This window comes from Anolis sagrei, chromosome 5 (genome assembly GCF_037176765.1).
Source record: "Anolis sagrei isolate rAnoSag1 chromosome 5, rAnoSag1.mat, whole genome shotgun sequence".
NCBI classification, from domain to species: domain Eukaryota; kingdom Metazoa; phylum Chordata; class Lepidosauria; order Squamata; family Dactyloidae; genus Anolis; species Anolis sagrei.
Genome location: NC_090025.1, coordinates 130,633,701 through 130,659,815, shown reverse-complemented (window position 1 = coordinate 130,659,815; position 26,115 = coordinate 130,633,701). Strand labels below are relative to the sequence as shown.

Sequence of the window (26,115 nt, the reverse complement as noted above, 5' to 3'; positions counted from 1 at the left end):
GCCCTCCTCTCGCTTCCACCACTGTCTCAAGCCTGGTTGGTGGGGACGAGGGAGAGGGCCTTCTCAGTGGTGCCCTCCTGCCTCTGAAACACCCTTCCCAATGAGATAAAGCGGGCCCCATCCCTCACCTCCTTCTGTAAGAACTTGAAGACTTGGTGGTTTCATCAGGCCTTTGATAATGACTAGTCCCAAGTCTCAAGTCCTTGGTCCAACAGTTAGGATATGTCCTTGTACCCCATCCATTCCCCAGTTCCCGGTCATCTGAGGGCACCTTTTTTCTGGCCCAGACCTTTGTTATAGTCCTTTAATTGGCCCAAGAATTGAGTGGCCCTGGTCACCTAGTAGGGCCATTGCTGAGACCGATCCTTGAACTATAGTATTCAGTAAGCCCCATTTTTTTCCTTCTCCTTGGCCCAGCCCGTTCCAAATAGTCCAGGCCCCTTATTGAAATCTTTGCCCCTGGCAGCTTAACTAGCATGAAGAAGAAAGCAGAACTGGTTTTAAATTGATTTTAATGTATATGTTGTGTTAACAGTTTATGTCTATGTTCTGTTTTGTATTGTATGTTTTTGTATTATTTTGAATATGTGGAAACTGCTCTGAGTCCCCTAGAGGAGATAGGGCGGTAAACAAATAGATTATTATTATTATTATTATTATTATTATTATTATTACATACATTTTTGTGTCTATTTTTTTCTTTTAATGGATTTGCATTCAGTATAATTTATTTGCCAAAGTTAGCTTCAGCAAAAAGCTCTTTTACTACTGAACAATTAAATACCACTTAAAATCAAAAGTAAAGTTTCAAAGAGCTCCTTTAGGTGCAATTAAGGGCAACCCTCATGCTATTTCACCACTGTGAGAACAGCAGCACTGGTTCAGATCAAAATCTAAATTACCAGCATTAAAATATTATATTCACAAAGTGGCTTCACAATGTCTGTATATCAGCTACTTGGGAACATGAAATACAAGTCCTGATGATGATTTTCCTGTATGTAACTATAACCTTTGAGGTTAAGGCAATCAGTGGCTACTGATCAAGATGGCAATCAATCACTTCCAAAAGCCTGGAGATGATATATCACCAACTTGACAAGTAGCCACTGAGGTCTTAACCTCCTAGAATGTATCCTGTCCCCTTTTAAGGATGTTTGAGATGGCAAGCATTCGAGTTGCTAAAGAACTGTACACAGAAATAGAGTCAGCACTCTACATTAACTAGGGTTAGCGGGCACAAGACCACCATGAAAATGAAACAACATGAATAAAAAAAGTTGATCACAGAATTGCACTGAAGGCCCTGAAGATTCCTAAAGAGATATTATTTCTAGAAATCCCTGGCCATCCTTAGACAGAAGGTGAACCTAGACACTGGAGAACCTAGAGATTCCCAGAGGGCACAATTTAAGCAAATACATGAACAATCAAATCTGCAAAAGTCAAACTCGGAAGTACAGTTGGATGGCCAATTGTATTTCCTTTTGTCTGTCCTGAACCTCCCACTATTCTATGGCTTCTACAGATGATTCAAAGTTATTGCGTTATGAAACTGAGCAAAAGGTTCTACATTAGGAAGGTTGGACTTGATGTCTCATGAAGTTCCTCCCAACTCCCATAGATCCTGGTCATGATATGAATCAATCAATCATCTGGATACAGTGATGACAGGAAAGCACTCTTCAAGAATCCCATGTTTACTAGTTCAGTTTCCAGATGGTTTCTAATGCTTTCTAATGCTTCAGACTCCATTTCCTGGCAATATAACTACCTGCAGGCGCTCCTGAAGAAAATTTTACAAATTGACTGCCAAGAAGACAGAATTAGCTTGCCACCATTTCGAAAGGCAGGCATGCTCTTTGAAGGCTAACTTGTTGTTTCTGGAGTTTAAAGCTAGCTTTCAAATACAGAATTTGTACTAACGTGTACTTTTAGAAAAAAGGGCAGGAAGTCAGCAATAACAACAACAAACAACAACAACAACAACTTTATTTTTATACCCCGCCTCCATCTGCCCTAAGGAACTTGGGGCAGCTTACAAAGGAGCAAGCCCAGGGAGCACAAAGTTAAAAATATAACACAATAAAATAGCATCAAAACACAACCAAATAAAAACATATCAGAATTAAACATATCATCATAAAAACAGTACCATACAGAACGATAAAAGTGCGGAGTTCAGATCACCAATATAACTGAACTCTATTAAATTCTATAAGTGCCCTCCACCCCCACAATATGACAAATGGGCAAGGATGACAGAAATTGAAGTCCACCAACATCTAGAGGTCTACACATGCCTCACTGTTGTTTTATAGTAGGAAAGGTGAATTCATGTTCATGCAGAGGTTGTTAGATTCTTTCAGCCTCCCCATCTGCACGGCCAATACTCAAAGCTAATGCATGCTTTAGTCCAGCAACATCTCTTTTTATAGAGTACAGACCATCAATGTCAATTAGACCATATTCATGGGCAGCTGAGGGGGAGAAAAGAGGAAGGGAGATTTGTCTTTTTGCCTTGTTTGTGAGCTGCTTATTGGGTCACCATAGGATTTGGTATCACATGCAGCCTTGGTCTGATGCATCATGCACAGAAAGACAAATTTTGGCACACAGAAAAAAACTTGTAATATTATAAAAAGTTACAGATTGAATTGTCAAGGCCAGGATAAAATGTTCTGTATTAAAGTGTTGCTGACGCTGCTTCTGTTTTCCTTGGGTGGCTGCCTTTCTAATCCATTCTCCTAAGCAGCAGAATGGAACTAAATGGGAAAACAAGGTTTACTCAGCCAGCTGTTGTAATGGAGACAGAGCTATACATATTCCAGTCTCAGATGCTCACAAAAGACAGGACCCAAAGGCACCAAGATCAAAGTAATGGGTAGATTTGCATAGCTATTTTCCTCCCTTTCCATTATGAATGTTACCCTTGTCTTAAGAACACCAGAAACTGGTGTCTCAAACAATCCATGACATGCTTGGCTCTTAGCCCAGTACACAAAGGAAGAAAAGTCAGTCTGTCGCAGTGGCTATCCCAGGGCTTGATAGAAGGTAGAACTGGACTTGCTGGATGATTTGTAATAGATCAGCAAGACTTTCTGATTCCCAAATGTTTAGCAACAGCAATGATATTGTCAATGACAAAATCCTCCTACCACTTTCACCCAAAATTATACTGCGGAAGTGTGTGTGTGTGTGTAGGGTGTGGTGTGGTTGGGGGAATCTAATATAGCCAATAGTGAGCTCTCTAGAAGACTGTCAGCTCTATTTAAGTTATGCTACTCAAAAGAAATTGTTAGGGTCATGATTCTTGAATTCTAGAACCCTTATCATGCCAACTCTTATAATGCTATATTCCACTTCAACTGTGAAAATTTGGGTTTTGTAGTTTAGTGAGGCCCAAAAGCTCCCTGGCTAAGAATTCTAAATGCCTTCCCAAACTTTCAAATCCTAGGGTTCCAAAGGATGTTGCAAGAGCAGTTAAAAGTGACATTTAGTAGTATAACAATGTAATGTGATATGCGGCTAAGTGTATATCTTATGTACTTGTCTCTATCTTTGATTTGGTAATCTTTCCTTGCTCAGTCTCTCTTCTTATCTATATTAGTGAGGACTGGACAGAAGCAGAATTAGAATTATGAAAGAATTATCACAAAACAAATAGATGCTATTTTTTCGTGACAGAAACGACTTGAGAAACTGCAAGTCGCTTCTGGTGTGAGAGAACTGGCCATCTGCAAAGATGTTGCCCAGGGGATGCGTGGATGTTTTAACATCCTTGCGGGAGGCTTCTTTCATGTCACCGCATGGGGAGCTGGAGCTGACAGAGAAAGCTCATCCACACTCTCCTTGGATTCGAACCACTGACCTGTCAGTCAGCAATCCTGCCAGCACAAAGTTTAACCCATTGTGCCACTGGGGGCTCCAGTGATGCTATGATGGAGCAAAAAGGGCATTGCCTCCAAATAATAAATCCCTCCTCCACACACACACACTCCAAAATAACATCAAGGGAATATGAACATAGAGGGAGGGGAGAGTTCTATGTATGTATGACTGATTTTCAGTATCTCACTCTTTGCAATGTTTGACATTTGGGGAAAGAAGGACAATTTCATGGGATGGCTGGCACAATTCATATTTAGAGGGCAACTGCTTCATTTTACTCCCCACTGCCGTAGCTGCACTTCCAGAAAAAAAACAAGGGACCTGTTAATGTATATGACTTAAACTATTTACTGAAATAGTTGAAAGAGATGAATACTGTTATGCAAGTTCTTACCAGCCTGAGATAATTTTGCAATGTCTGAAGACGGATTGTGGATGCATAACTCACACTGTGCAGACAGCCTTCTGGGGGACCTTTAAGAGAAAAAAAGAGTCAATGGGAACAATCTTAAATTCTGGAAAAGTTGAATGTGGAACTACATGTTACATTTAAGGTTGTTTATCTTGTATTTATGGCAGTTGAATGGGATGGATTGTTATTACAATCAAAGCACAAAGGAAGGGAAAGGTTATCCCCAGCATCCCTAGTCATACCTCATAAATCTCTCTCTGCCCTGACCCTACAACTCAGTATCACTAGTTTCTCTGGGAGAGAGAATCATAGAATTGTAAGAGTTGGAAGAATCCTCATGGGCCATCCAGTCCAACCCCCTGCCAAGAAGCAGGGAAATTGAATTCAAAGCACCCTCAACAGATGGGGGTGTTTTGAATAATTGTCAACTTTGCCTGGAGTTGACAATTATAGAAAATAAAATTGTGCAACAGCAACACTCTGTGCAGCTTCCAGAGTGAAGGTGGGCAATCTTTGGTTCTCAAAGTTTTTGACTGTTACTCCCACAGTAATCTAGTACTGGATTTGAAGGAAATTGGAGATGAAAACTTCTGGAGGGCAAAAGGTTGAATCCAGTATCTTCAAGGTTCTTTGCATGCCTTAGTTTAGTTGTCCATACAATATCAAGTAGACCTGTATCATTATATAGTAGAGTCTCGCTTATTCAACCTTCTCTCATCCAATGTTCTGTGGTATCCAACACAGTCTGCCTCCCACCTGTAGACACAACTGTTTCAATACGTTGTGATATTTGGTGCTAAATTCGTAAATACAGTAATTACTAAATAACGTTACCATGTATTGAATGGCTTTTTCTGTCGATTTGTTGTAAAACATGATGTCTTGGTGCTTAATTTGTAAAATCATATTGTAATTTGATGTTTAATAGGCTTTTCCTTAATCCCTCTTTATTATCCAACATTTTCACTTATTCAACATTGTGCCGGCCAATTTATGTTGGATAAGCAAGACTCTACTGCACCAACAATCAACTCTAATATTCAATGCCAAAAGAGGAGGAAATAAATGCACGTACCAAGCAAATATATGACTATATGTTCCACCTGGTTCCTTTTCAAAAACTCCCAGGGTGGTTGGGGAAATGTCTGACCCACTGACCATGAAATATTGCCTGTTAAATAGACAAAAAGGAGATCAGTGATGCTTGGACAGACAGAAAAAAAATGATAATACATTTTTCCCATTTTATGATTCAGGAGCGATACAGGACAAACCCTCTCCCATGTGTCTGACAAGCAAGCCTTTGCAGGTATTTCAGGTTGAGCATCTCTTATCTTGAATTCCAAAATCTGAAATACTCCAAAATCCAAAATGTCCACATGGTTTACTGAGATAGTGACACCTTTGCTTTCTGGTGATTTGATGTCCACAAATGTTTCATGCACACAATTATTAAAATATTGTGAATAAAATTTCAAATATAGGTTGAGTATCCCTTAAGCCAAATGCTTGAGACCAAAAATGTTTTGGATACTGGATTTAGTAACGATTTTGCAATGCCAGTATATCAGCATGTCTAAAATTGACCTTAGTAATGTATTAGTAGAGGGCAGGCTTTGGGACCAGCGTTATGGATTTTGTCCATGGTTAAGTTGAGGATCATTTCATGGAGAGGAAAAAGGAGCTTGTTGCACTTTGACCCCAGTGCCATTTCTCCCCCAGACATTTTTAAAAGGCCAGAAACAACATTGAGATTAATGGTGACTTTGGATTCTCCCAGAATGGAGTAAGCTCTAGCCTTTTGCCACTCCACTGAGAAAAGAGGAAGGTTTCTTTTTTGATAAAAGTTAAGATACAATACTTACACTGACCCATAGTTAAGTTGACCTAGGTTTTAGGGGTTACTTTTTGACAAAAAATTAGGCTTAAACATGAGTATATACAGTTCCTGTTAGAGGTGTGCAATTTGGCCAAAAGGCATGCAGTTTTGGGGTCCATTTTCAGTTAACCCTCCATTCTATTTACCAGGAAATTATTCGAATTGGGAAACGTGTTGTTGTTTTCATTCGGCAAAGATTGAGCCCATTAGCTACAATGGGAAATTATAAAGGTTCAATCCTCAGTCATTTTAAGGTCTACCTGCATGAAACCTACCTCAGGTTTAGACCACATGTACAACTTCATGCCTACCAAGTTTCAGAACAATTCACTTATCTACTAATTTTAAAGAATTATTTTAAGTTTTTATCATAACATTTTTTAAAATAAGAAAAACCACAAGAGAGGGTTCTGGGAACTGTAGTTGTCGGTTGTGTCCATTCTCAGCCACTCAGAGCATGGACACAACCATGCCTTTTATTGGCTGAGAAACACAGAGGGAGAAAGACTTCAACTCCCATCATGTCCCAAGAGACTTTTCAATGCCCACCCCATGCAAGTGCTGCTGGGAAAGTGAGTTCCCAGCAGGACCTTCTCTGAAGGAGGAGCCTGGGAACTTTTCTGCTGCCAGGGAGGGAGAAAAGATGCTGCAGGGTCTTCTCTAGGAGCCCTGCGGCAGATATCTGCCTCAGGTATAATGAAGACTTAACTCCATCCTCTCCAGTAGCCGAAATATCCTGCTCTCTTGATCCATTTTGCCAAGCTTTTCAGTTCCCTCCTCCCCATTCTGTTTTTGGGGGATTACACAAAACAGACCACCAAATATTACAGATCAGTTTCGGTCAAACTGATTTGAGTCTAAGCCTAGTCCCTGTGTATGTGCATAATGAGAAATCTTAGAGATAGGAGTCTAAAAATGAAATGTATTTATGTCTCATATGCAGCTTATACACATAGCCTGAAGGTAATTTTATAAAGCATTTAAAATAATTTTGGGCTTAGGCAGAATTTCAAGTATATTGTTGTTTATATGTGAATACAATTTTATACTCTACCAGTGCATTGCAAAATGAATATTCGGTTCAGACTAATAGCTGCTGTAAGCAGTACTGAACTAAGTTACTTGCTACATGTCATGTAACTTTTTAGAAAAAACATGAGGAACTTTTCATTTTTCTATAAAATAAGAGTGTTTATAGGTACCAAGTTTGATGGATAATATACTGTTTGCAGTGAGGCCGATGCTAGATTCTGTGGTGCTATTAAGTGTCAAGTCTTCTAGGCTTCTCCATTCATCAGAGGCGATTGCTTGGAAATGGTTTGTCACCGCCTGACTCACTGCTTTTGAAAAATCATCCCAGGTTGTCTGCTTTCGGATGTTTAACACACATATGGTATTTTCCATTTCGTGATCCTCTGTTGCAGAGTAGGCTGGTTCTACCTGGCTAACTGCAATCCGCAATGGCATTTTGAGAGCATCTGTTTAAATAGAAGTGAAAAGCTTGAATATAGCAACTTGGGCACACAGTGACACAGTTACTAAAAATACCAAAAAAAGAAAAAAGATGAACACTATTTACTGCTACAGCTTCAAAGCAATGCACAGTCCCTTGGTACAACAGTTAGACCAGGATATAAACCCAACATTTGAAAAATAACAATAACAACAAAGATTAAATTGCTTATAAAATAAAATGATCATTGTAACTTCTTAAATATTTTAACAGTAGATAAAAAACTCTCATTCCACAGATATTTGAAAATGACTTCAAATGTGACAAATTCAATCATTCATATGCATAAAACACATTAATTTAGGAAACAGGCTGAAGACTGTAGCTACATCATGGTCACTATCAATGTTCTACACAATGTTCTGATGTATTTTATTACACAGTTTGAAGATGTGGTTTGAAGGACATCTAGTCTACAGCTTTGTTTGATGGAGGATCCACAATGCAGGATGCAACTACAACATCCCTGACAAATGACTATCCAGTTGTCTAACTGCCACTTAGGATTTATTGCTCACCCTTTCTCAGACTTTTATACTGTTAATCAGCTTTCACTGTTAGGAAATTTCCCTGCAAGTTGCAGCTGAAGATTTTAAGTCTGCTGGCTGAAACAAAGGAACACAGGTCTGTTCCATCTTCAGAGAACTGAAGATCTGCTATTGGGTTTCTTCAGATACCTCTCTTCTTCAGGGTAAACATATTCAGCTATGTCAACTGTTCTTAATGACACTTGAATTCCAGATCACTCGACAATCCTGGTATATTTTTGTGGCTGCTCCTAACTTTTAAAAAATGTAGTCCACAAAATTGGATGCAGTATTTTAGATGGGGTAAACCTAGTTGGAAATGGAAAGGCACCATCTTATAGTTATTTCTGCAGTGCTAGTGATTGCAAACTTATCTGCTTTAACTGTTCAGATAAACACATGATATCTCAGTACACAAACTATTCCATACAGATTCTTCACATAACACTCATGAACAAAGGGGTGTAATGGAAAAAAAAAATAGAATTCACATTAACTGAATCCTGCCTGTCAAACACTACTGATTCTTATCCTGGACTCAGGGAGTAGAGTGATGTTGTCTGCTTCTTTTCAAAAAGGTTTTATATACTTTAAAAACATTACAAATCCTATTTTTAATCTTTTACTATGGGTGATGAGTTTTTTCTGCTTTCCCTCATAATATTTCTAGTTTCTATTCCCCCCCCCCCCCCATATTATTTGCCTTCGTGAATAAAGAAAACATAGAGAGATTTTGCTCCTGACTTGTGTGTGTCAGTGTACATATGACGATGCTTCAGGAATATTTGGATTAAATCACAAGTTCCACATAGTAAATGATCCTTTCTTGCAGGAGTTATTCAGCCTATGCATACAATAAGAATGCCTTTGTGCTCTATGTGGAGCAGAATACTAAAGTAGAGTACATAAAAATTAAACACAACCAATGTTCTTAAAACATGCTGTAGGAGTAAAATAATGTCCACTATGTTGTTGTAGGTTTTTCGGGCTGTATGGCCATATTCTAGAAGCATTCTCTCCTAAAAACCTACAACAACCCAGTGATTCCGGCCATGAAAGCCTTCGACAATACATTGAACATCTCTATGGGGAGAAACTGTTCCAAGTCTAGTTTCCAACAAACCTCACAACCTCTGAGGATGCTTGCCACAGATGCAGGAGAAATGTCAGGAGAGAATGCTTCTAGAACATGGCCATACAGCCCGAAAAACCTGCAACAACCCAGTGATTCTGGCCATGAAAGTCTTTGACAATACAATGTCCACTATTTCTGGTCATTTCTTACAAAACTGCTGTGGTCCAACAAAAACAAGGAAGCTGAATCCAACACATCCTACTAAGTCAATAAGTCAAAGGGTCATTTATAATTATAAGAGTGTATAGATGTAACTGCGTAGCTCTGGCATTGAAAGCCTTGCAGGTCAGATCTAATGACATGGAGGACAGGATTTGGCCCCTGGCCTTGCATTTGACATGTGTTCTATAAGTCAGAAAATATGAAAATTATATGGAGAAACATATAAGTGTTTGTTTCCATTTGCTGTCATTTTACCAGATATGATAGGATTCTAAATGCCCATGACTTCAAATTGTACTTTATAGGGACAAGTACGGGACTACAGCTCTCCAAATCTTCCAGCCAGAATGGTTGGTGGTGACTCTCACAGGAGATCCTGGAAATTTTATAGTTCCAAAAGTAACCTTTTCCAAGCTGTACAAAGATTAACCTCTATAAGCTGCATGTTGCATTGAAGTCACCCATGAGCTGCAAGTCCCACTCTCCCTACTTTTGTAAGGAAAGGCAAGACAAGTACGTAGTTGAAAATGCCAAACAAGGATTGCTAGAGGAGATGTAGTGGATAGAGTTTAAATGCTGTTCCTTGACCGAGGTAAAAAGAGTACAGCTCAATGAATGCTTCCATTTAAAGTTCTACATGAGATCCAACCCTGGGGACCCATCCATCTGGTACTAATTTAGGGCTCAAGATGTGCTGCTTCAGCATATTTGATATCCAAATGGGGCAGGGAGAAACTCATCTTGATGCCCTGCCAAACCACAGAACTGAACAGACCACTGTGAGGCTAGTGTTCATATGAATTTGGTATGGTGGGCTTCCCGTTTTAGCATAAGGGCACCCCCTGGGGGAGGGAGAAGTACCTGCCTTTGCACAAACACCTATCATATGAATCACACTTTCAGCTGAGAGCTGGTATTACTGTACAAACTGGCAGCAAGCCACCAAGTGGAATGGGCCTATCAATGTCATTTAGAGCATAAGGCAAGAGAAGTGTGTTTTATATTCCAGCTCATTGTGATCTCAACAGGAAGACCTTCGGCAAAGCTCAGTGTATGATATCTGGCTCTGGTCTGTTAAATGGGAATAATTAGAACAGGCATCCCATAAGATCATTTTACCAATGAAACAAATATTGGGAAAATTAAATAATAACAGTGATTCATACGATCACTTCCACTGAAGTAAATTGAATTTAATGAGACATCACAAAAGAACAAAAGTGATTACTGAAATGATCCCAGAATAGACCAATGATTTAAATGTAATGAATAATCAAAACTGCTAAGTCACTTGACTTTTTTTAAAAAAATCTGTATTATACAGTGAGGCCTTGGTATTTGCAGGGGTTTTTGTTCCATGCTCCTGTGAATAATGCAAACAGCTCTGACCATAAGAGTAAGAGCATTGCACTTTAGACTGGTGTGCCATTGGGGAGCCATAGGACCCATATGGCCCCGGACTTTGGCCCCGAGAGGACCAAGACAGCTGACCTGGGGAAGGACTCCTTGATCTCGAATGCCAGGAGCCACGTGAAGCAGAGGAGCAGCAGGAAGGAGCCCTCCACACGTGGCTTGACTTGCACACCGACAGAGTGGCTGGGAGAAGCAGGCTTGGTGTTTGGCCCATAGGGCCAAGTGTCCACTGCACTGCCGAAGCAGGCAAGCCTGAAGAGGGCTGTGTGCGGTAGATGGCTGGGGCATGAGCTCCGGAGAAGGGAGGGAAGCCCTGCCTGCACTTCTGGGTGATGCTGGAAGTGCCTGTTGTGCCTGCTCTTCCAGGAGAGTTTGGGGCAGGCCTGAGGAAGAAGATGCCGGCAGCAAGGCCTGCTCCGAAGGAGGAGGCTGCTGTGCCAGTGAAGCACGCTGGCAGCAAGGCGATGATGAATGCAGATGACGCCGGGAGTTAGAAATGCCACATGTCTTTTGCTTCTTCTTCCCTCCTTTCTTTCCAGGTGAGGGAGTCCGTGCATACACACCCTTTCTTTTAGAGGTGGTTGGCTGACTGGCAACATAGGCTTGCAAAGTCTCATGGGGTTTTGAGATCGCTTGGCGCCCATGGGAACTAGAGGGGAGAAGAGCTTTTTCATAAAGCAAGGTTTTAAGTTGAAGCTCTCTGCTCTTCCTTGCCTAGGGTGTAAAAGCCTTACAGGCAGAGCAAGTTTGTACTGAATGTGCCTTCCCCAAACAAAGCACACACATAGTGTGGGCATATGTGTCAGGGAGTTTCTTCCCACAAGACACACATTTCTTAAGCATTAGAGAAGCCATAATATACAGACCAGGTCCAGGGTGCCAGAGAGTAGAGTAGTCAATAAGCCAGTCCAAGTCAGGGTAGGAGAGAGAAGAGTAATCCAAAAAACAGTCCAAAGTCGTAAGGTAAGTTTGTAAATTCAGAGAGATTCCTAAATGCTGCTGCAAAGGCAGCTGGAAAAAAGGAACTAAAGCTACAGCCCCTCCCACAGGATATATGCCTTCCGGGGAAGAGGGGTGGGGTGCAGCCACAAGCCTTTTTCAGCTTTTCAGAGGTTTCCAGTGATTGCTGCACAGGTGCATCAACTATCACATTTGCTTATTTCAGCAGACACCACGAAAGAGAAAAATGGCTTGCAGAGTTTGTTGCCCCACTGAATACTCAGTGGGACATCATAGAGGGCTAGTATGGGGAAGACAATATATGAAAATTCGTTACAGTAGAAAAGGTTGTCTGTAACAATGTATATTTTGAAAAATGCAGACAAAAAGCCATATAATTATTAGGAGAAATGTGTAAGCATAGATTCTTCACTCTATTTTTCGACATAGTTGCCAAGTTTGCCAAATTATCATACCTCTGAACCAATTTTAAAATACCCTCTTCATAAAAACTTGCCGCCTGCTTCGATAACCAAGAGTTGACTGTAATCAAAGAAGGGTGACCGGAGCGGTCCTCATCATGGATGTTGTCACGGCCATCTTTGAATTGTCGTACCCACTTATGCACTTTGCTTTCACTCATAACAGTATCACCGTACACTTCACAAATCTGTCGATGAATTTCTGCAGCAGGCAGGTTCCTTGCTGACAAAAACCGTATCACTGAGCGAACCTCACATGCGGCGGGTGAGTTGATAGTCTTAAACATTTTTAAAGCACAGAACAGAACCGTACTGACAACAAAGCCACCAATTGCCGCTGATACCCACACATCCACGAGTGGAATGGCAAATAAGCAAAATACAACTTGCTAATAATACATAATTTCTATTAACAGACTTTTTGACAACAGATGGGGATTGCATTGAATTTACAGATTTTATGAAAACGTTGACATATGCATGACAGCTCTGTTACTCACTCAGATTTTCTAGAAGATGCTTGCAGTCGTCAGTAGCAACGTCATGCACTGTTCGGTTGCATCTGTCTTTCCTCTCGGCCTCCAGTCCCCCGTGGCTACACAAGACTTCTAGGCAGCTCTGGGAAGATAATAACTACATTACTTGAAGCTTCCAAGGAATTAACTTGAGCTGAAATTAACCTGACTGAACCATTTATTGCCTGAGGCAGATAGGTCTGAATTCTGCTTTTAGAATATCAATTTCACTCTTTAAAATATGCTCTTCCAAACACTGGGGGTGAGATGGAGGGAGCTATTAAGAAAATTGGTTTTCTGTTAGGAACCATTCTGTCTGTGAGACTTGTTATGTGATGTTTTTCTAATGCAGATTCCATAAATGGACACATTTTGAAATGCAGATGTGTGAAACAGAAATGTGGGTGCTAAGATTAACAACTAGCATGTCTAGTCCATGGTGTGACATGCATATTGTGTAATGTGCACATCAAACAGTATGGCAATTCCCCCGTATCCCTTGTGTTGTACCTTAGCTCTCATTATCCCCAGCCAGAAATACTCATATTTAAATGGCTTGCATTTTAATAATCTTTACAGTCATTGGAAACAAATACACCGGCCATTGAAAGTAATTCCACTGGGAGAGATCAGCAAATTGACTCTCCAAGCTGCCAGGAATTATTGCTTGCCATTTGTCATCATACACATTGTATACGCATAGGCCTGGCTTATTTCCATTGTTACGATTGGAGATATTTGTTTATAATCTGTTATGAATTCTTGGAATTTCATTTAGGCCTGCATTTCTGTGATCATTTGTGCTTCTTCACTCGATGCCTGTATGAACTGTTGGTATTTACATTTTTTATCTGTTTGCAATATTATATATTGTTTCTACCATTTGTCTGGAGTGATTCAATAATTTATCGCAATCCTGTTTGGTATGTATGGGAGTTGGAGTGCAACGCATCTGAAAAGCAGCAGGTTGGGGAATGCTGATGTAAAATCTTTTAATAGCATGCATATGTAGACAGAATATACCAAGAAGCTCTCAGATCTGAACAGAAGATTAATTATTTCCACTTCTTAAGGGAGTCTCTTTAGAGCTCATTTAAGAGGAGGGGGAATTACTGGGTTACAGTCACGAATCTCCCTTTCAAAGTCTTAGTGCCATTTAAAGAAATTTAAAGAATCTATATTTATGCATTTAATAGGCACCTGAACTATGCTCACATGGGCAGCTTCCTACTGATGACACAGACACTCACTGCTGTCTTATATGCAAAATAGGTTTGAATTCCTACTTGGCTATGGAATGCACTGGCTATAGGTGACCTTGGGCAAGGCATATTCCTTTAGATTCAGAGGAATACAACCTCTTCTGAACAAATATTATTAACACAAACCAATTCGAAGGCATGTGACAACAGAGAAGCAGAATATTCTGTTGGTGGACTTCTTTTTAAAAATCTTTTTAATTATTTTATCATAGTTCAATACATTTATTATACATTGTTTATTTGACAACAGATACATATTATTCAATACAACCTACCATACTTTAACTTTTGGCATCTACTGTTATTTTTCTGCTTATACATATTATCTATCTCTCACCACTGTGTTCCCCTCCTCTCCGCCCAAGCCACAGATTTTACACATTATCTGTCTAAAATGTCAATTGTTCTTGTGGAGGTAACTTTCCTTCTTTCTTGTTAAATCCTTTTCCAATAAATTTTCTCCATACATCATCGAAATCACTTTGTTTCCATATACCTCTTTTAACTTTTAGTATACATGTCAGCTTATCATTTATTGCAAATTTCCATACTTCCTTGTACCACTCCTTTATTTGTATATTTATTTCTCTTTTCCAATTCCTTGCTATAGGCCGTCTTGCTATTGTTAATAAGTTTGTTATCATATCTTTATCCTCTTTTTTTCAACTGTTTATTATTATATAATGATAATAAAGCTATACTAGGACTTCTTTCTATTTTAATGTTCATTATATCCTCTATCCGTTGGTGGACTTCTGTTGGTGGAACAGCAGAATCCATCAGATTTGGGAGGTGTGATCACCCCTCCCACCTCCAAACTAGAATATTGAGTTTAAATGTAAGCTTCCATTCTTGGGCGTTCTTTACCAGAGGCATTATTTATGGTTCCAACTGTACATTACAGCACCAGGTGGGGTTGCTGCGAAATCATACACTACAAGATTTACGGAAGGATCCAACATTTTGTTCCCAACACTGTCATGCTTCATTTCTAATGGTAACCAGCCAGAACATTTCTGTGATGGCTTCTTAAGAAGCTAAGAAGCACAACATGGTGGTGATTCAAGTTTACCTTTTTATTTTATTTTATTTGTCTGTTAACTAAACGTAAACTCCTACCCCAAATTCTGAAATGTGTGTAATTCCTTTTATAGCATCCAGATCTCAATCTGCATGTTCACCTTGGAGTATAGGTTCTACCACAATGCTCTTTCTTATGTTTAGGCTCCATGCTGTGCTGAACGTTTCATATCACTTTGGCACTACCTATTACCATCAGTACCCTGATGGAGCTTATGCTTATGTGCTACTACCATAACCGGTTATTTGCAATGACAGGTGATCAGTTTGTAGTAATAAAAGTTTTAACATATGGGCTGCAAGAGAATTAAAGGTAATTTATGACCTCTGTTATTGAATTTGGAAGGTGAACCATGAAAAATAGCACTGCCACAGGTTGTTCCTAATTCCTATGGAAAATAATTTCTGACAAATGGATGATCTCAAGTTTTACTGCAGATACAGTAGAATAATTAAAAGATTTTTTTAAAAAAAATCCTTCATATTTGTATAAGTTTCTTTAGTAGAGCAGAAGCCTATTGTTTTATAAAGCCATTGATGAATGTTTAAGTCTTGAATCTCTCTCTCTCTCTCTTTCTCTCTCCCCCCCCCCCTCCGTGCTGTGCAACCATGCTTAATCTTGATCCCATGTTGTGTTAAAACAATTTAACAGACAGACTGACCTTAAAACCTTTTGAAGCTGCTATATGGGCTGCAGTCCAGCCCTCTTTGTCAGCATGGTTGATGAGAACTGCAGAAACCATGGTCCTTGCTTTGTGGTTAAAGCTGTCTCCATCACACTCCATGTCAAAGATGTAAGAATTAGCCTCTCCATCACTCGTGACATTTCCATATTCTGGCTTTCCACAGCACATAAGATATCTTAAACAGTCGACATTATCAGCATCTACAGCAGCATGAAATGGTGTCCAGCCATCCTACAGGAATGGAAATTTTTGTAAAGGAATCAAACAAGCCCAGCTGTTGTGACAGTGGAGAAAGGCAAGAGTCGGAAATAATGAATGGATTACTGCTTTTAGAGTGACAGGGTCTAGAAATGTAGGTAAAACGAGCTGCATGAAACCAAATCACATATAAACCTTGAAATAGAAAGCTGATGTGACCATTACTGGATCCTTGTCAGGTGTCTGATGTTGTTATGAGCTATTCTGCACTGCTTTATATAGGCACACTTGATCTCTTTGGCTCTAAACAGTGTTAAATCTTTCCTACATTAGCATAACAAAGTGAATGCAGCTGCTCTGGAATAACATTTTCAAATTTTAATTTTCTTTGGATGTATTTATTTTAAACAGCAAGCATCTAAACTCGTATCTTTCTGTATTTCTATTCCCCACTCCCAATTATCATTATGTTTCAGCTGACTGGACAGGTTGTTGCCTTCATTTTGATGACAAATTCTAAGCTTGTGCCTTATTTTTATATGGCCTCTTTTTAAAAGAAGAAAAAGCAGCAGGCTCCAATACTCGACTTGTCTTCCAAATTCAGTGACTGGGAAACAGGTAGAGTATTAGACTTTTTTCTCAGTCACAGAATTTGGAAAAGTTACTACAGCTTTCAGAAGCAGCATGAACATTGTTTATGGTGGCTTTGGGATTCTGAGAGTTATTGTCCCAAAAGAATCTTTTTTTAAAAAAAAATCCAATAGTGGGAATAAAAAGTTGTGATTGATACTCAACATTCATAGGAAAATATTGGAAAAAATAACATATAGATTAAAAAAAACCCTGGTACCCATTTAAATTAAAAAAACCCATTTAAATTTCCTGCTGAATCTCGGAACTTTTGACTAGTGTGGAGCAACAGTCATACAGCTTTCAAAATAAATCCTTTTTAAAGCTAATAAAATTTTGAAAGGTACCTCCTGCTGTCACTGGTAAGAACGATAATAACCAACAGCAATAATAATAATAATAATAATAATAATAATAATAATAATAACCTCACAATCGTGTTAAAAACAAAGTATGGATCATTGATGTCGCAATCCCAGGTGACAGCAGGATTGCAGAGAAACAACTGGAAAAGCTGACACGATATGAGGATTTAAAAATCGAACTGTAAAGACTCTGGCACAAACTGTTTCCAACTTATTATTTGCTGATACATCATACAGTCCTAGACACTTGGGAAGTGTCCGACATGTGATCCAATTCAACAGCCAGCAGAGTGTCTGCTGTGGACTCATCTTGTTGTGTTTCAAATAATAATAATAATAATAATAATAATAATAATAATAATAATTTAATTATCTGACTGTCTGAGGTCTTATGGATCCTATATCAGTTATCTGACATACCTGTTTTACTCTACCTAATAATAGGTGAAGGTCTATGAAGACTATGATGGAATATGGCCACAAAATCTTGTGCAAATTGAGCTGCTGACTGTTATGTGACCTAGCATCACCTTACAGGGGAGTGATAATAAGGCAGAATAAGGTAATTACAAAAAAAAGGGCATTTGCTTAAGCCAACCACCAGTAGTAGGGAAATGGGTATAGATGAAAAGAATTGAGCCAAATTATTTCAACACAAAGCCATAAAAGACCTTTCATAAATGAAGCAATGTTTCTATGAAATACACTGCATCCACCTGAATCAGCATTTTGGAAGAATGCACTCTGAGTCATGGCTGTTAAAAAATAGATTTTCCATGAGTTTTCCAATTTAGCACTTATTGATCAATGGCTCAAAAACCGAGCTACTCACTCATAGTTAATTTAATGTAGGTTTATTGGACTGCAGTCCTATAAATGTTTACTTGGAAGTGAATGTAATTGTTTTCAGTAAGATTTACTCTTAAGTAAGTCTGAATAAGACTGCAGTTTTAAGATCTATATATCAAATTATGTGGGATGAAACCTGGCTAAAGTCAATGAGATTTACTTCTGAATAGGCACATATTGGCTAGGATCCTATTGGTGATATGCATCTGTGTAACCCCTGGGTATGCCACCAAGTGTATGTAATTTTGGGGAGGTCATGGAAGAAAGGTAAATATTCCTTATCTGAAATGCTTGGGAACAGAAGTGTTTTTGATTTTTTTTGTTTACCTGTATTTGCATATATACATAAATGCAGTGCAGTCTTATTGCAAGGGCGTATTTTATTTATCTAAATGAACAAGGGCAGCATGGCCATATCTGATCATATCCCAGCAGGCAATCAGTGGATGGGGGGACAGAACCACAGTGGACACCCTGCCCCCCTCCCCTTGTTGATATTGTAGCACGAACCAGAGAAGAAAAACAGGATTTGCTCTCTGATCAAATAACATAAGTACAATGGTAAAAACTTTGTCTCTGCCAGTCTGCTATATGGATCTCAGCTGTTGAACTGTCTTGTCAAAGTGGTACAAGTGTCTTTAAGAAAGTAAGGAAAAAAATTGTCTCCCATTGTGCCAGAAAACAAAATTTCAAGCACACTGGAACTTCTCTGCATTACAGAGTCTATAATGCTTTCAGTATGAAGTATTTACACAACACAGAACCTCCAGGCTATATGCCATAGTTTAGCTTACCAGCTACATGAAAAAGACATGAAAAAGACCTGTTTTTGTAGCCCACCTGGGATCACACAGGCATAAGGTTTATCAAGCACTTGGCAGCTTGTAGTATATGGCTGGTGCGTTGTGAACAGCCTGGAGCCACATGTTGCGCAGGTCTGAGATATCACTTCCAAAACAATCAAATCCCTCTTGTGAAAGAGAGATAAGATTAGGAATCTTTGCTCACTAAATTCTACAAGGAATGGAGGGCATATTTCTAAAGTGTTTCTAAATGTGATATTTCACAAAATATACAAATGTGAAAACTTTGATGATGGTTGCATTTATAAAGTTAAGGTTTTTGGTTTTATGCAGTCGAACTGGGAACTCTAAAGTCTTTATTGTAGAGCTGAAATGATAAATGTGTGGCCCTCCAGACTTTGATGGACTGTACCCTCCTATCAGGCCTAGATTGGCTAGGGCTGATGGAAATGAACAACCATCATCTCAGGGACCTTATGTTCTCCACCTCCAATACACAGCCTATTCTCTTCCTTGTTTACTATTTTTATTTCCAGTTCACTCTTGTTCTGCTTTCAGCTGTGATGATAACTCTACAGGGATTCCACAATATTCCTTGGTGAACAACTTTGGATTATGTAAGAAAAACATTGCAGTAGCAGACCAAGAATAGATGTGATTCAATAGATTCACTCAGGCACCTATCACATGAGACTGGCATACCGCAATAATAAGGAGTACAATGCTTTTGCTTTCAACTTATCACATAATGTTCTTGTGGATCTCCCGGTGGGAAATAACCTGTAAAGTGTTTCTTTTACAAACACAAATAATACATTAGTGACCCCCTTTTGTTAAAAAAAATCCAAAGGTTCCTCTGATCACGAGAGTCAGGAACAACATCATGTCCAAGGTAAAGGGACTGCTGTTTTGCTGTAATTGCCTGCCTCGTGATAAACTTCTCAGTCCCAAGTAAATGCATTCAATGCTGAAGGACACTTGGAAATTGAAGCCCAAGGACAATGCCAATGTTCTAACTGAAAATATTATGCATAATTTTAATTCAATGTAACACAATTTTAATGAATACAGCCTGCAGCAACCTGAAAAATCTGTCCACTCATTCTATATTTATCAAAAGGGCCCTTATATAGAGTATAAAATCACAGCACAAAACCAGGCCAAAATGCTATTTTTATATCTACCATTAAACTGTAACACAAACACAAAAAAGCTTTTAAAAACCCATTTAAAGGTCAATTTTGACTGCCTGTCATATGGTCAACAGGCTTGGAGCGAACCTGATATTCCTTGGCAAGGAATTCCATAATTGAGTTAAGGCTACAGAAGAAGCTCTGTCTTATACACTCCTCAATGTAACTCAAGGTTTTCTGTAAATTTGGCTTCTAATTGTTTCTAGGAATGTGGCAGATGTTCCTCAAGGAATGTGCCTTATAGTAGACCATTATGGAGCATAGGCTTTAACCATTTCATATTGAATGCATCACTGTATAAGGGGCGATGGCTAGTCTCTCCATGAATAATTTTGTGTCTCATCGCCGCGAAAATAGGGCAGTGTAGGGGCTTGCCTAATTTCCCTGGGGAGGGTGTTCTGAAGTTGAGGGGCCACCAACAAGAAGGCCCTCTCCCTCGTCCCCACCAACCATGCTTGTGACAGTGGTGGGAGCAAGAGCAGGATCTCCCCGGAAGATCTTACAGCTACTGACGGTTTACAGGGATGAAATGTATTGTGTTCACAGGCTTAGAAAAATAGTTAGCCTGACTATGGAGTCTGCCTGTTTTATGCCTTTTACCATTGTTGCTGATCTATTTTTTTAGTGTATGGAGTTTAAATGTTATCTGTTTATTTAATGTGCTTAAAGCATCTATGCCCTGTTACTTTAGCAGTTTTTCTTTTAGAATATCTCTTGTTTAAAAATCCTTGGTAAATACTAAATATCTGAACACTGGGGTACAAACTCAAATGAGAGACACACATTGCTTTGTTGCTGTACCCCTTCACATTGTTTCCAACTTATGGCAACCCTAAGGCAAACCTATTACGGGATTTTCTTGGCAATATTTGTTCAGAGGGAGCTTGTCTTCACCTTTTTTCTGAGATTGTGAGAAGTTGGCTTGCCGTGGGTCACATAGGGGTTTTCCATGGACAAGCAGGATTTGAGCCCTGTTCTCAAGAGTCATAGCCAAATGCTTAAACCACTGCATAACACTGTCTCTCTACACATGCGAAAAAGTTTACTATCTAAGATGTAAAGGCAACCCAAGGAAAATTAAGCCTGTCGGTGTTATATTAGTCATTATGAAACTTTTATTCTCATTATCCAGGACTTAATCATCTCTTTTTAAAACATAGTTAGCCATTGCTACAGAAATGTAATCTGAATGTCCACATATTTATTTATTTATGTTAGTGACTGCCAGAGTGGTGTAGAGTTTCAAATGTTGGACTCTGGAAAAACCATAGTTTGAATATTCTTTTCAGCTGAATGGCCATCTGTCAGGGATGCACTGAATGTGATTTTCCTGCTTCTTGGCAGGGGGTTGGACTAGATGACCCACAAAGTCTCTTCCACCCTATGATTCTATTCTATGATTCATAGAAACCTGCTTAAAGGCCTTAAGCAAGCCATCCTGTCTCAGACACAGAAAAGGGTAATAGAAAGCCTCCTTTGAAAAAAATCCGGCCATGAAAACCCCATGAGAAGAAATGATTTGAAGACACAAAATGGAAATACATTTTTTTAAAGATTAGGAAGAACCTTTCATATTTGGCCATCAGCAAGGAAATTGCCCAGGGGATGCCCAGATGTTTTTTTATCGTACTGAGGGGGGCTTCTCTCACGTCCCCACATGAGAAGCTGCAGCCGATAGACTGAAGCTCACCCTGCTCCCCAGATTCGAACTGCTGACCTTTTGGTCAACAGTCCTGCTGGCACAAGGGTTTAACCCATTGAGCCACAAGGGACTCGTTGTATTAGTGGTTGGAAACTGTCAAAGCAAATGCTTATTTATTTATTTTAACCTGAAGAATTTTCATGCTTTCAGCATCTCTTTCTTTAGGATGACTGTTCCCCTTGACTATTTTTCTGGGAAATATTAAATAATAATAAACACAACAAGCAAACTAACCAACCAAAATATTGTGTCTCTTAAGCAAAGTACCAAGAGTATTTCATTAAAGACAAGAAAAATATCTCAGCCAAAAGTTGCATCATTAAAAATGGGAATTTATGGGAGCAAGCTGTGGATAATGACACTTCACATATTAATTCTATAAAGTAGGATGACAGGAAAGATAATTATTGTCGAAATCTTAGAGGAAAATAAATAATTGAATGTTATTGGAGGCATTTTATGGTCGCACATAGCCACATAAAAATGAAACCTTTCATTAATACCAAAAGATTTCATACTGCACAGTCATTAAGGTTATTAATAAATGCCCTCCAAAGAAGTCATTTTGAAACACAGCAGTCTAGCAGTTAAGGATATTAATATATGCCTTCTGAAGGCATTTCACAGTGACTCACTTCTGTTTTCCTGAAAGTTTGACTTCGAGAAATGGGTTTTCAAACTTACACAGGTTTTTGCACTTCTGTCTGCTCCAGCTTCCAGCAAGAGTTTGACACATTCATTATTTCCATTTCCACAGGCCAAGAAGAGAGGTGTCTCTCCCCTTTCAGCAGCATGATTAACGTCAGCATGGTACTTGATTAATAATTCTGCACATCTAGGGATTGAAACATTAGGCAAAGACACATTAGGACAACATCTGACCTGGAAAAACCCCGACCTTCACAATTCCATTCAGCTCCCATATCGTCTCCACCAATATTTAAATGGCCAATGGGGAAAGCATTTTTTTATCAAAAATCTGAAGATTAGCGTTCATATTTATTGTAGAATTAATGCAATATGGCACAATTTTAACTACCATGACTCAGTGCTACATAACATTGTAAGAAGTCTCTGGCAAAGAGTGTTGGCTATCAAACTACAAATCCTATTATTCCATATGATAGAGCTATGACAGTTAGGTAGTGTTACACTGCATTCAGGGTGTAGATACACACTTAGTATCCTACATTCAGTCCAGGATTTGTATTGGACTAGTGGAAGAAACCAGACCTTCTCATCCTGACACTATCTACTTATGTCTGAGAATTACATATTTAACAATAGTTGTAATGTGAAAAGGAATCTTATAATACCTTTGAGATTAATTGAAAGGAAGAAGTTGGTTGCATAAGCTTTTGTAGACTTAACTCTACTTCATCAGATACATGAGATCTAGACTAACATGGAAATTACAAGGAAAGATGATTCCACCTGAATATTAGGAAGAACTTCCTAACTGTGAGAGTTGTTTAGCAGTAGAACTCTGTGACCCAGACTGTTGTGGAACTTCCTTCTTTGGAGGCTTTTAAGCAGAGGCTGAATGGCCATCTGTTGGGGGTGCTTTGAATGTGATTTTCCTGCTACTTGGCAGGGGGTTGGACCCACAAGGTCTCATCCAACTCTATGATTTTATGGCTATGCTTCTGAATGGTAATTACACCAACAGATACATTCAAGTGCTATGAAATATGATTTAAATAAGTATGGGTTCCATCATCTTCAGAACAGTCTGAATTGTCTCTATGTTCGTGGAAGCCCTTCTCTCAAGCTGAAACACTGGAAAATGGTCGATGTAGGTATGTTTGACCATACCTACATCAATAAATAGAATCATAGAGTTGGAAGAGACCTCATGGGCCATCCAGTCCAACCTCCTGCCAAGAAGCAGGAAAACCACATTTAAAGCACCCCAGACAGATCGCCATCCAGCCTCTGTTTAAAAGTTTCCAAAGAAGGAGCCATCAAATAGGTAGATGCTATGTAGAAAGCACTAAAAATATTGCTTTTTGGCAGGACCTATCACATGGTTACTACAAGGTCCAATATATTCTTATGTAAGCCTTATTCAACTTGTTTTGTTTAGATTTTGAAGAAAACGTTTCTCAAAACATGTTGAATTGGTCTTTTTTTTAAGATGCAGGAACCAACCCCTATTCTTTCCACATTATTTTTGTATTTCATCCCAAGTTTTCTGTTGAAGTAATGTGCTTTGTTAACTCAGATTCCAAAGAGTAACTTTCTTTTGAAATGCCAGGATGGTGAGATCAATTCTGAGTCTGCTCACAACTTGTCTACTGAACTCTGGGCTGAGAGCTGACAAGTGACTGTCTCTACTGAAGGGCTGTCATGGGTAACTGGAATAACAGGGTTGTCATAGGTCAGGTATCAGGTTGATTGACAGCCCCAATGGGAAACCTGCACCACACCTGCCTGAACTATGCATCGTTCTAGCCAATACTAATAGCATCTTTGTGATTTGAATGCCAGATTGCTATGGCAGCAACAATACCAGCTGCACAGCAAAACAGCAAGCAAAAAAAAAAAAAATAGAGTGTGAGAGAGACAATAGCATCTACAGAAAATAGGATTCATCAGACTGAATGAACTCACAGACATAATCAAATTTCTGCAGCACGGTTTGAATACTGTTTAGATTCATGCTATTCAGGGCTGAAATGGATGGACAGATACTAGACTGTCTGAAAAGAGTGGGCATCAGTTCTATTTTATTGCATTCTTTTGTACAAAGATGATAGAGTGCTAACTGTGGTTAGCAAGAAAGGTAAAGAGCTAAGCAGATCTGAAAGGCATTTATTTATGAAGACAAGCACTTCCTTTCATGACAACAGACCTACTCCACTGTGCATTATCTCACAGTTTAGTCTTTAGAAAGATAGGGGGTATACACAAACAAATTATTCCTACAACTGCTAGAAGGAGCAAATAAAAAGAACTGTCAGCTTGCTTGGGTTTCAGCATGTGATCAGTGTCTTCCCATGTCATGATTTCTATTCATAGAAGATTCAGTTTCCAACGTTCTTGTTCTAAAACTGCAGCGTGAGAAGGATTTCTATTCATTTCTACTCATATGAGAGGCATATATGCCTAATAAGCTTTTGTAATTTTGCATTCTTTTTGCAGGACAGATGGAGAAACACCTCCACCAACACCTGGATGCACACACACAAACATGTATGCATACACATAAAGAAACTACAGTTTTGAGTTATGGCTTCCTTGGCTGAATCAAGCCACACGTAGTGTGCTCTTCCCCTTTTTCTACTGCCTTCTGCTTTACTGAATATTATAGTCTTTCCCAATGAATTGTCTCTGCCCATGATGTGTCCAAAATATGACAGCATCAATGAAACCTTGGCTTCCAGTAAGAAGCTAGGCCTCACTAACTCTAGGAACTACTCATTTGTCTTTTTGGCAGTCCATTATGTCTGTTTAATTCTCCTCCAATACCACATTAATTCTCTTCAGCTTTCGTTAAAGCCCAGTGTTGGAGTTCAGCCTGTGATTGTGTCTAATGATCAGGGCACTCTGGATGTTGGGAATCACAATGCTGTTTTTATTTATGAGGGTGCTTTAGATGCAGAGAATGACAATGGGATTCCTGTTCAAAGTGTCTTTGCTGATGAGAATGCTCCTGAAAAGTTTGGGGATGATGGTACGGTCTCTGGAAGAGGGCCTGAATTGTTACCAGAGAATTCCCAGGACTTTGAGCCTGTGAAAAGCTCAGCACCTGGCTCAGCTGCAGAAATTAATGAGCCAGAAGATAGAAGGCATGTTTTCAGATAGAACAGACAAACACCAATCTCTCAGGTGTTCTGCCAGGCTGAGAGAGAAACTGATAAGAGAATCAAGGCTGCAAAGAAATCCTTTTCTGGCAGCTTGGGATATAGAGTAGATTAGGACAGTACAGAATCTGTAGCCAGATGAAGCAACGTTGGAAATGATTTAAGATGTTTTTCCTGAACCTTGTAGCCTTGCCTTGGATAGATTCAAGTTATGCCTTGTTTGATTTCATGATTCTAGTTTGGAGTTTTACCTTGGAAGTTTCTGCGCTAGTTTTTCGTGGACTCTCGGACTTCCGGGTGAGGACAAGATGGCGGCTGCAGCAGGGCCCGCAGCTCCTGAAGTTAGGGGGTCTGGAACCTCTCCTCATAGGGAAGGAGATATACAATCTCCCCAATCCTGACATAAGGAGGTCAGGTTGGAAGCAAACTTCACAGAGGGACACTCCTGGCACGGGTTGGGGGGGTTTCCTCTGGGAGACCCATCCTGCCTGTGTGAGAGATCCTCACAGAAGAAGCTACCCAGAGAGGGGGTAGATAGATAAATCTCAGAGCAACAAGGCCTCAGGACCAGATGGCTTTACAATAAATTATTACAAAATATTTAAAAAGGAACTCTCTATGCAGTTAAGGGAGGTAATGAACAAAGTCCTAATAGGATCCAAGATTACAAAAC

The 26,115-nt window shown here is 39.3% G+C and overlaps 1 protein-coding gene across 4 annotated transcripts in view; it reads right to left on the bottom strand.

Annotated features, from left to right (window-relative positions):
* Positions 1 to 26,115, bottom strand: part of CTTNBP2 (cortactin binding protein 2) — a 139,002-nt gene that overhangs the window by 33,485 nt on the left and 79,402 nt on the right. For all 4 annotated transcript variants that reach the window (XM_060777704.2, XM_060777703.2, XM_060777705.2 and 1 more), the window contains 6 exons: positions 22,321 to 22,471; positions 15,873 to 16,127; positions 12,854 to 12,971; positions 7,385 to 7,660; positions 5,379 to 5,474; positions 4,286 to 4,365 (listed from right to left, as the gene is read on the bottom strand). In XM_060777704.2, coding sequence (XP_060633687.2) covers positions 4,286 to 4,365; positions 5,379 to 5,474; positions 7,385 to 7,660; positions 12,854 to 12,971; positions 15,873 to 16,127; positions 22,321 to 22,471 — 976 coding nt within the window. The remainder of the gene's footprint in view (positions 1 to 4,285; positions 4,366 to 5,378; positions 5,475 to 7,384; positions 7,661 to 12,853; positions 12,972 to 15,872; positions 16,128 to 22,320; positions 22,472 to 26,115) is intronic.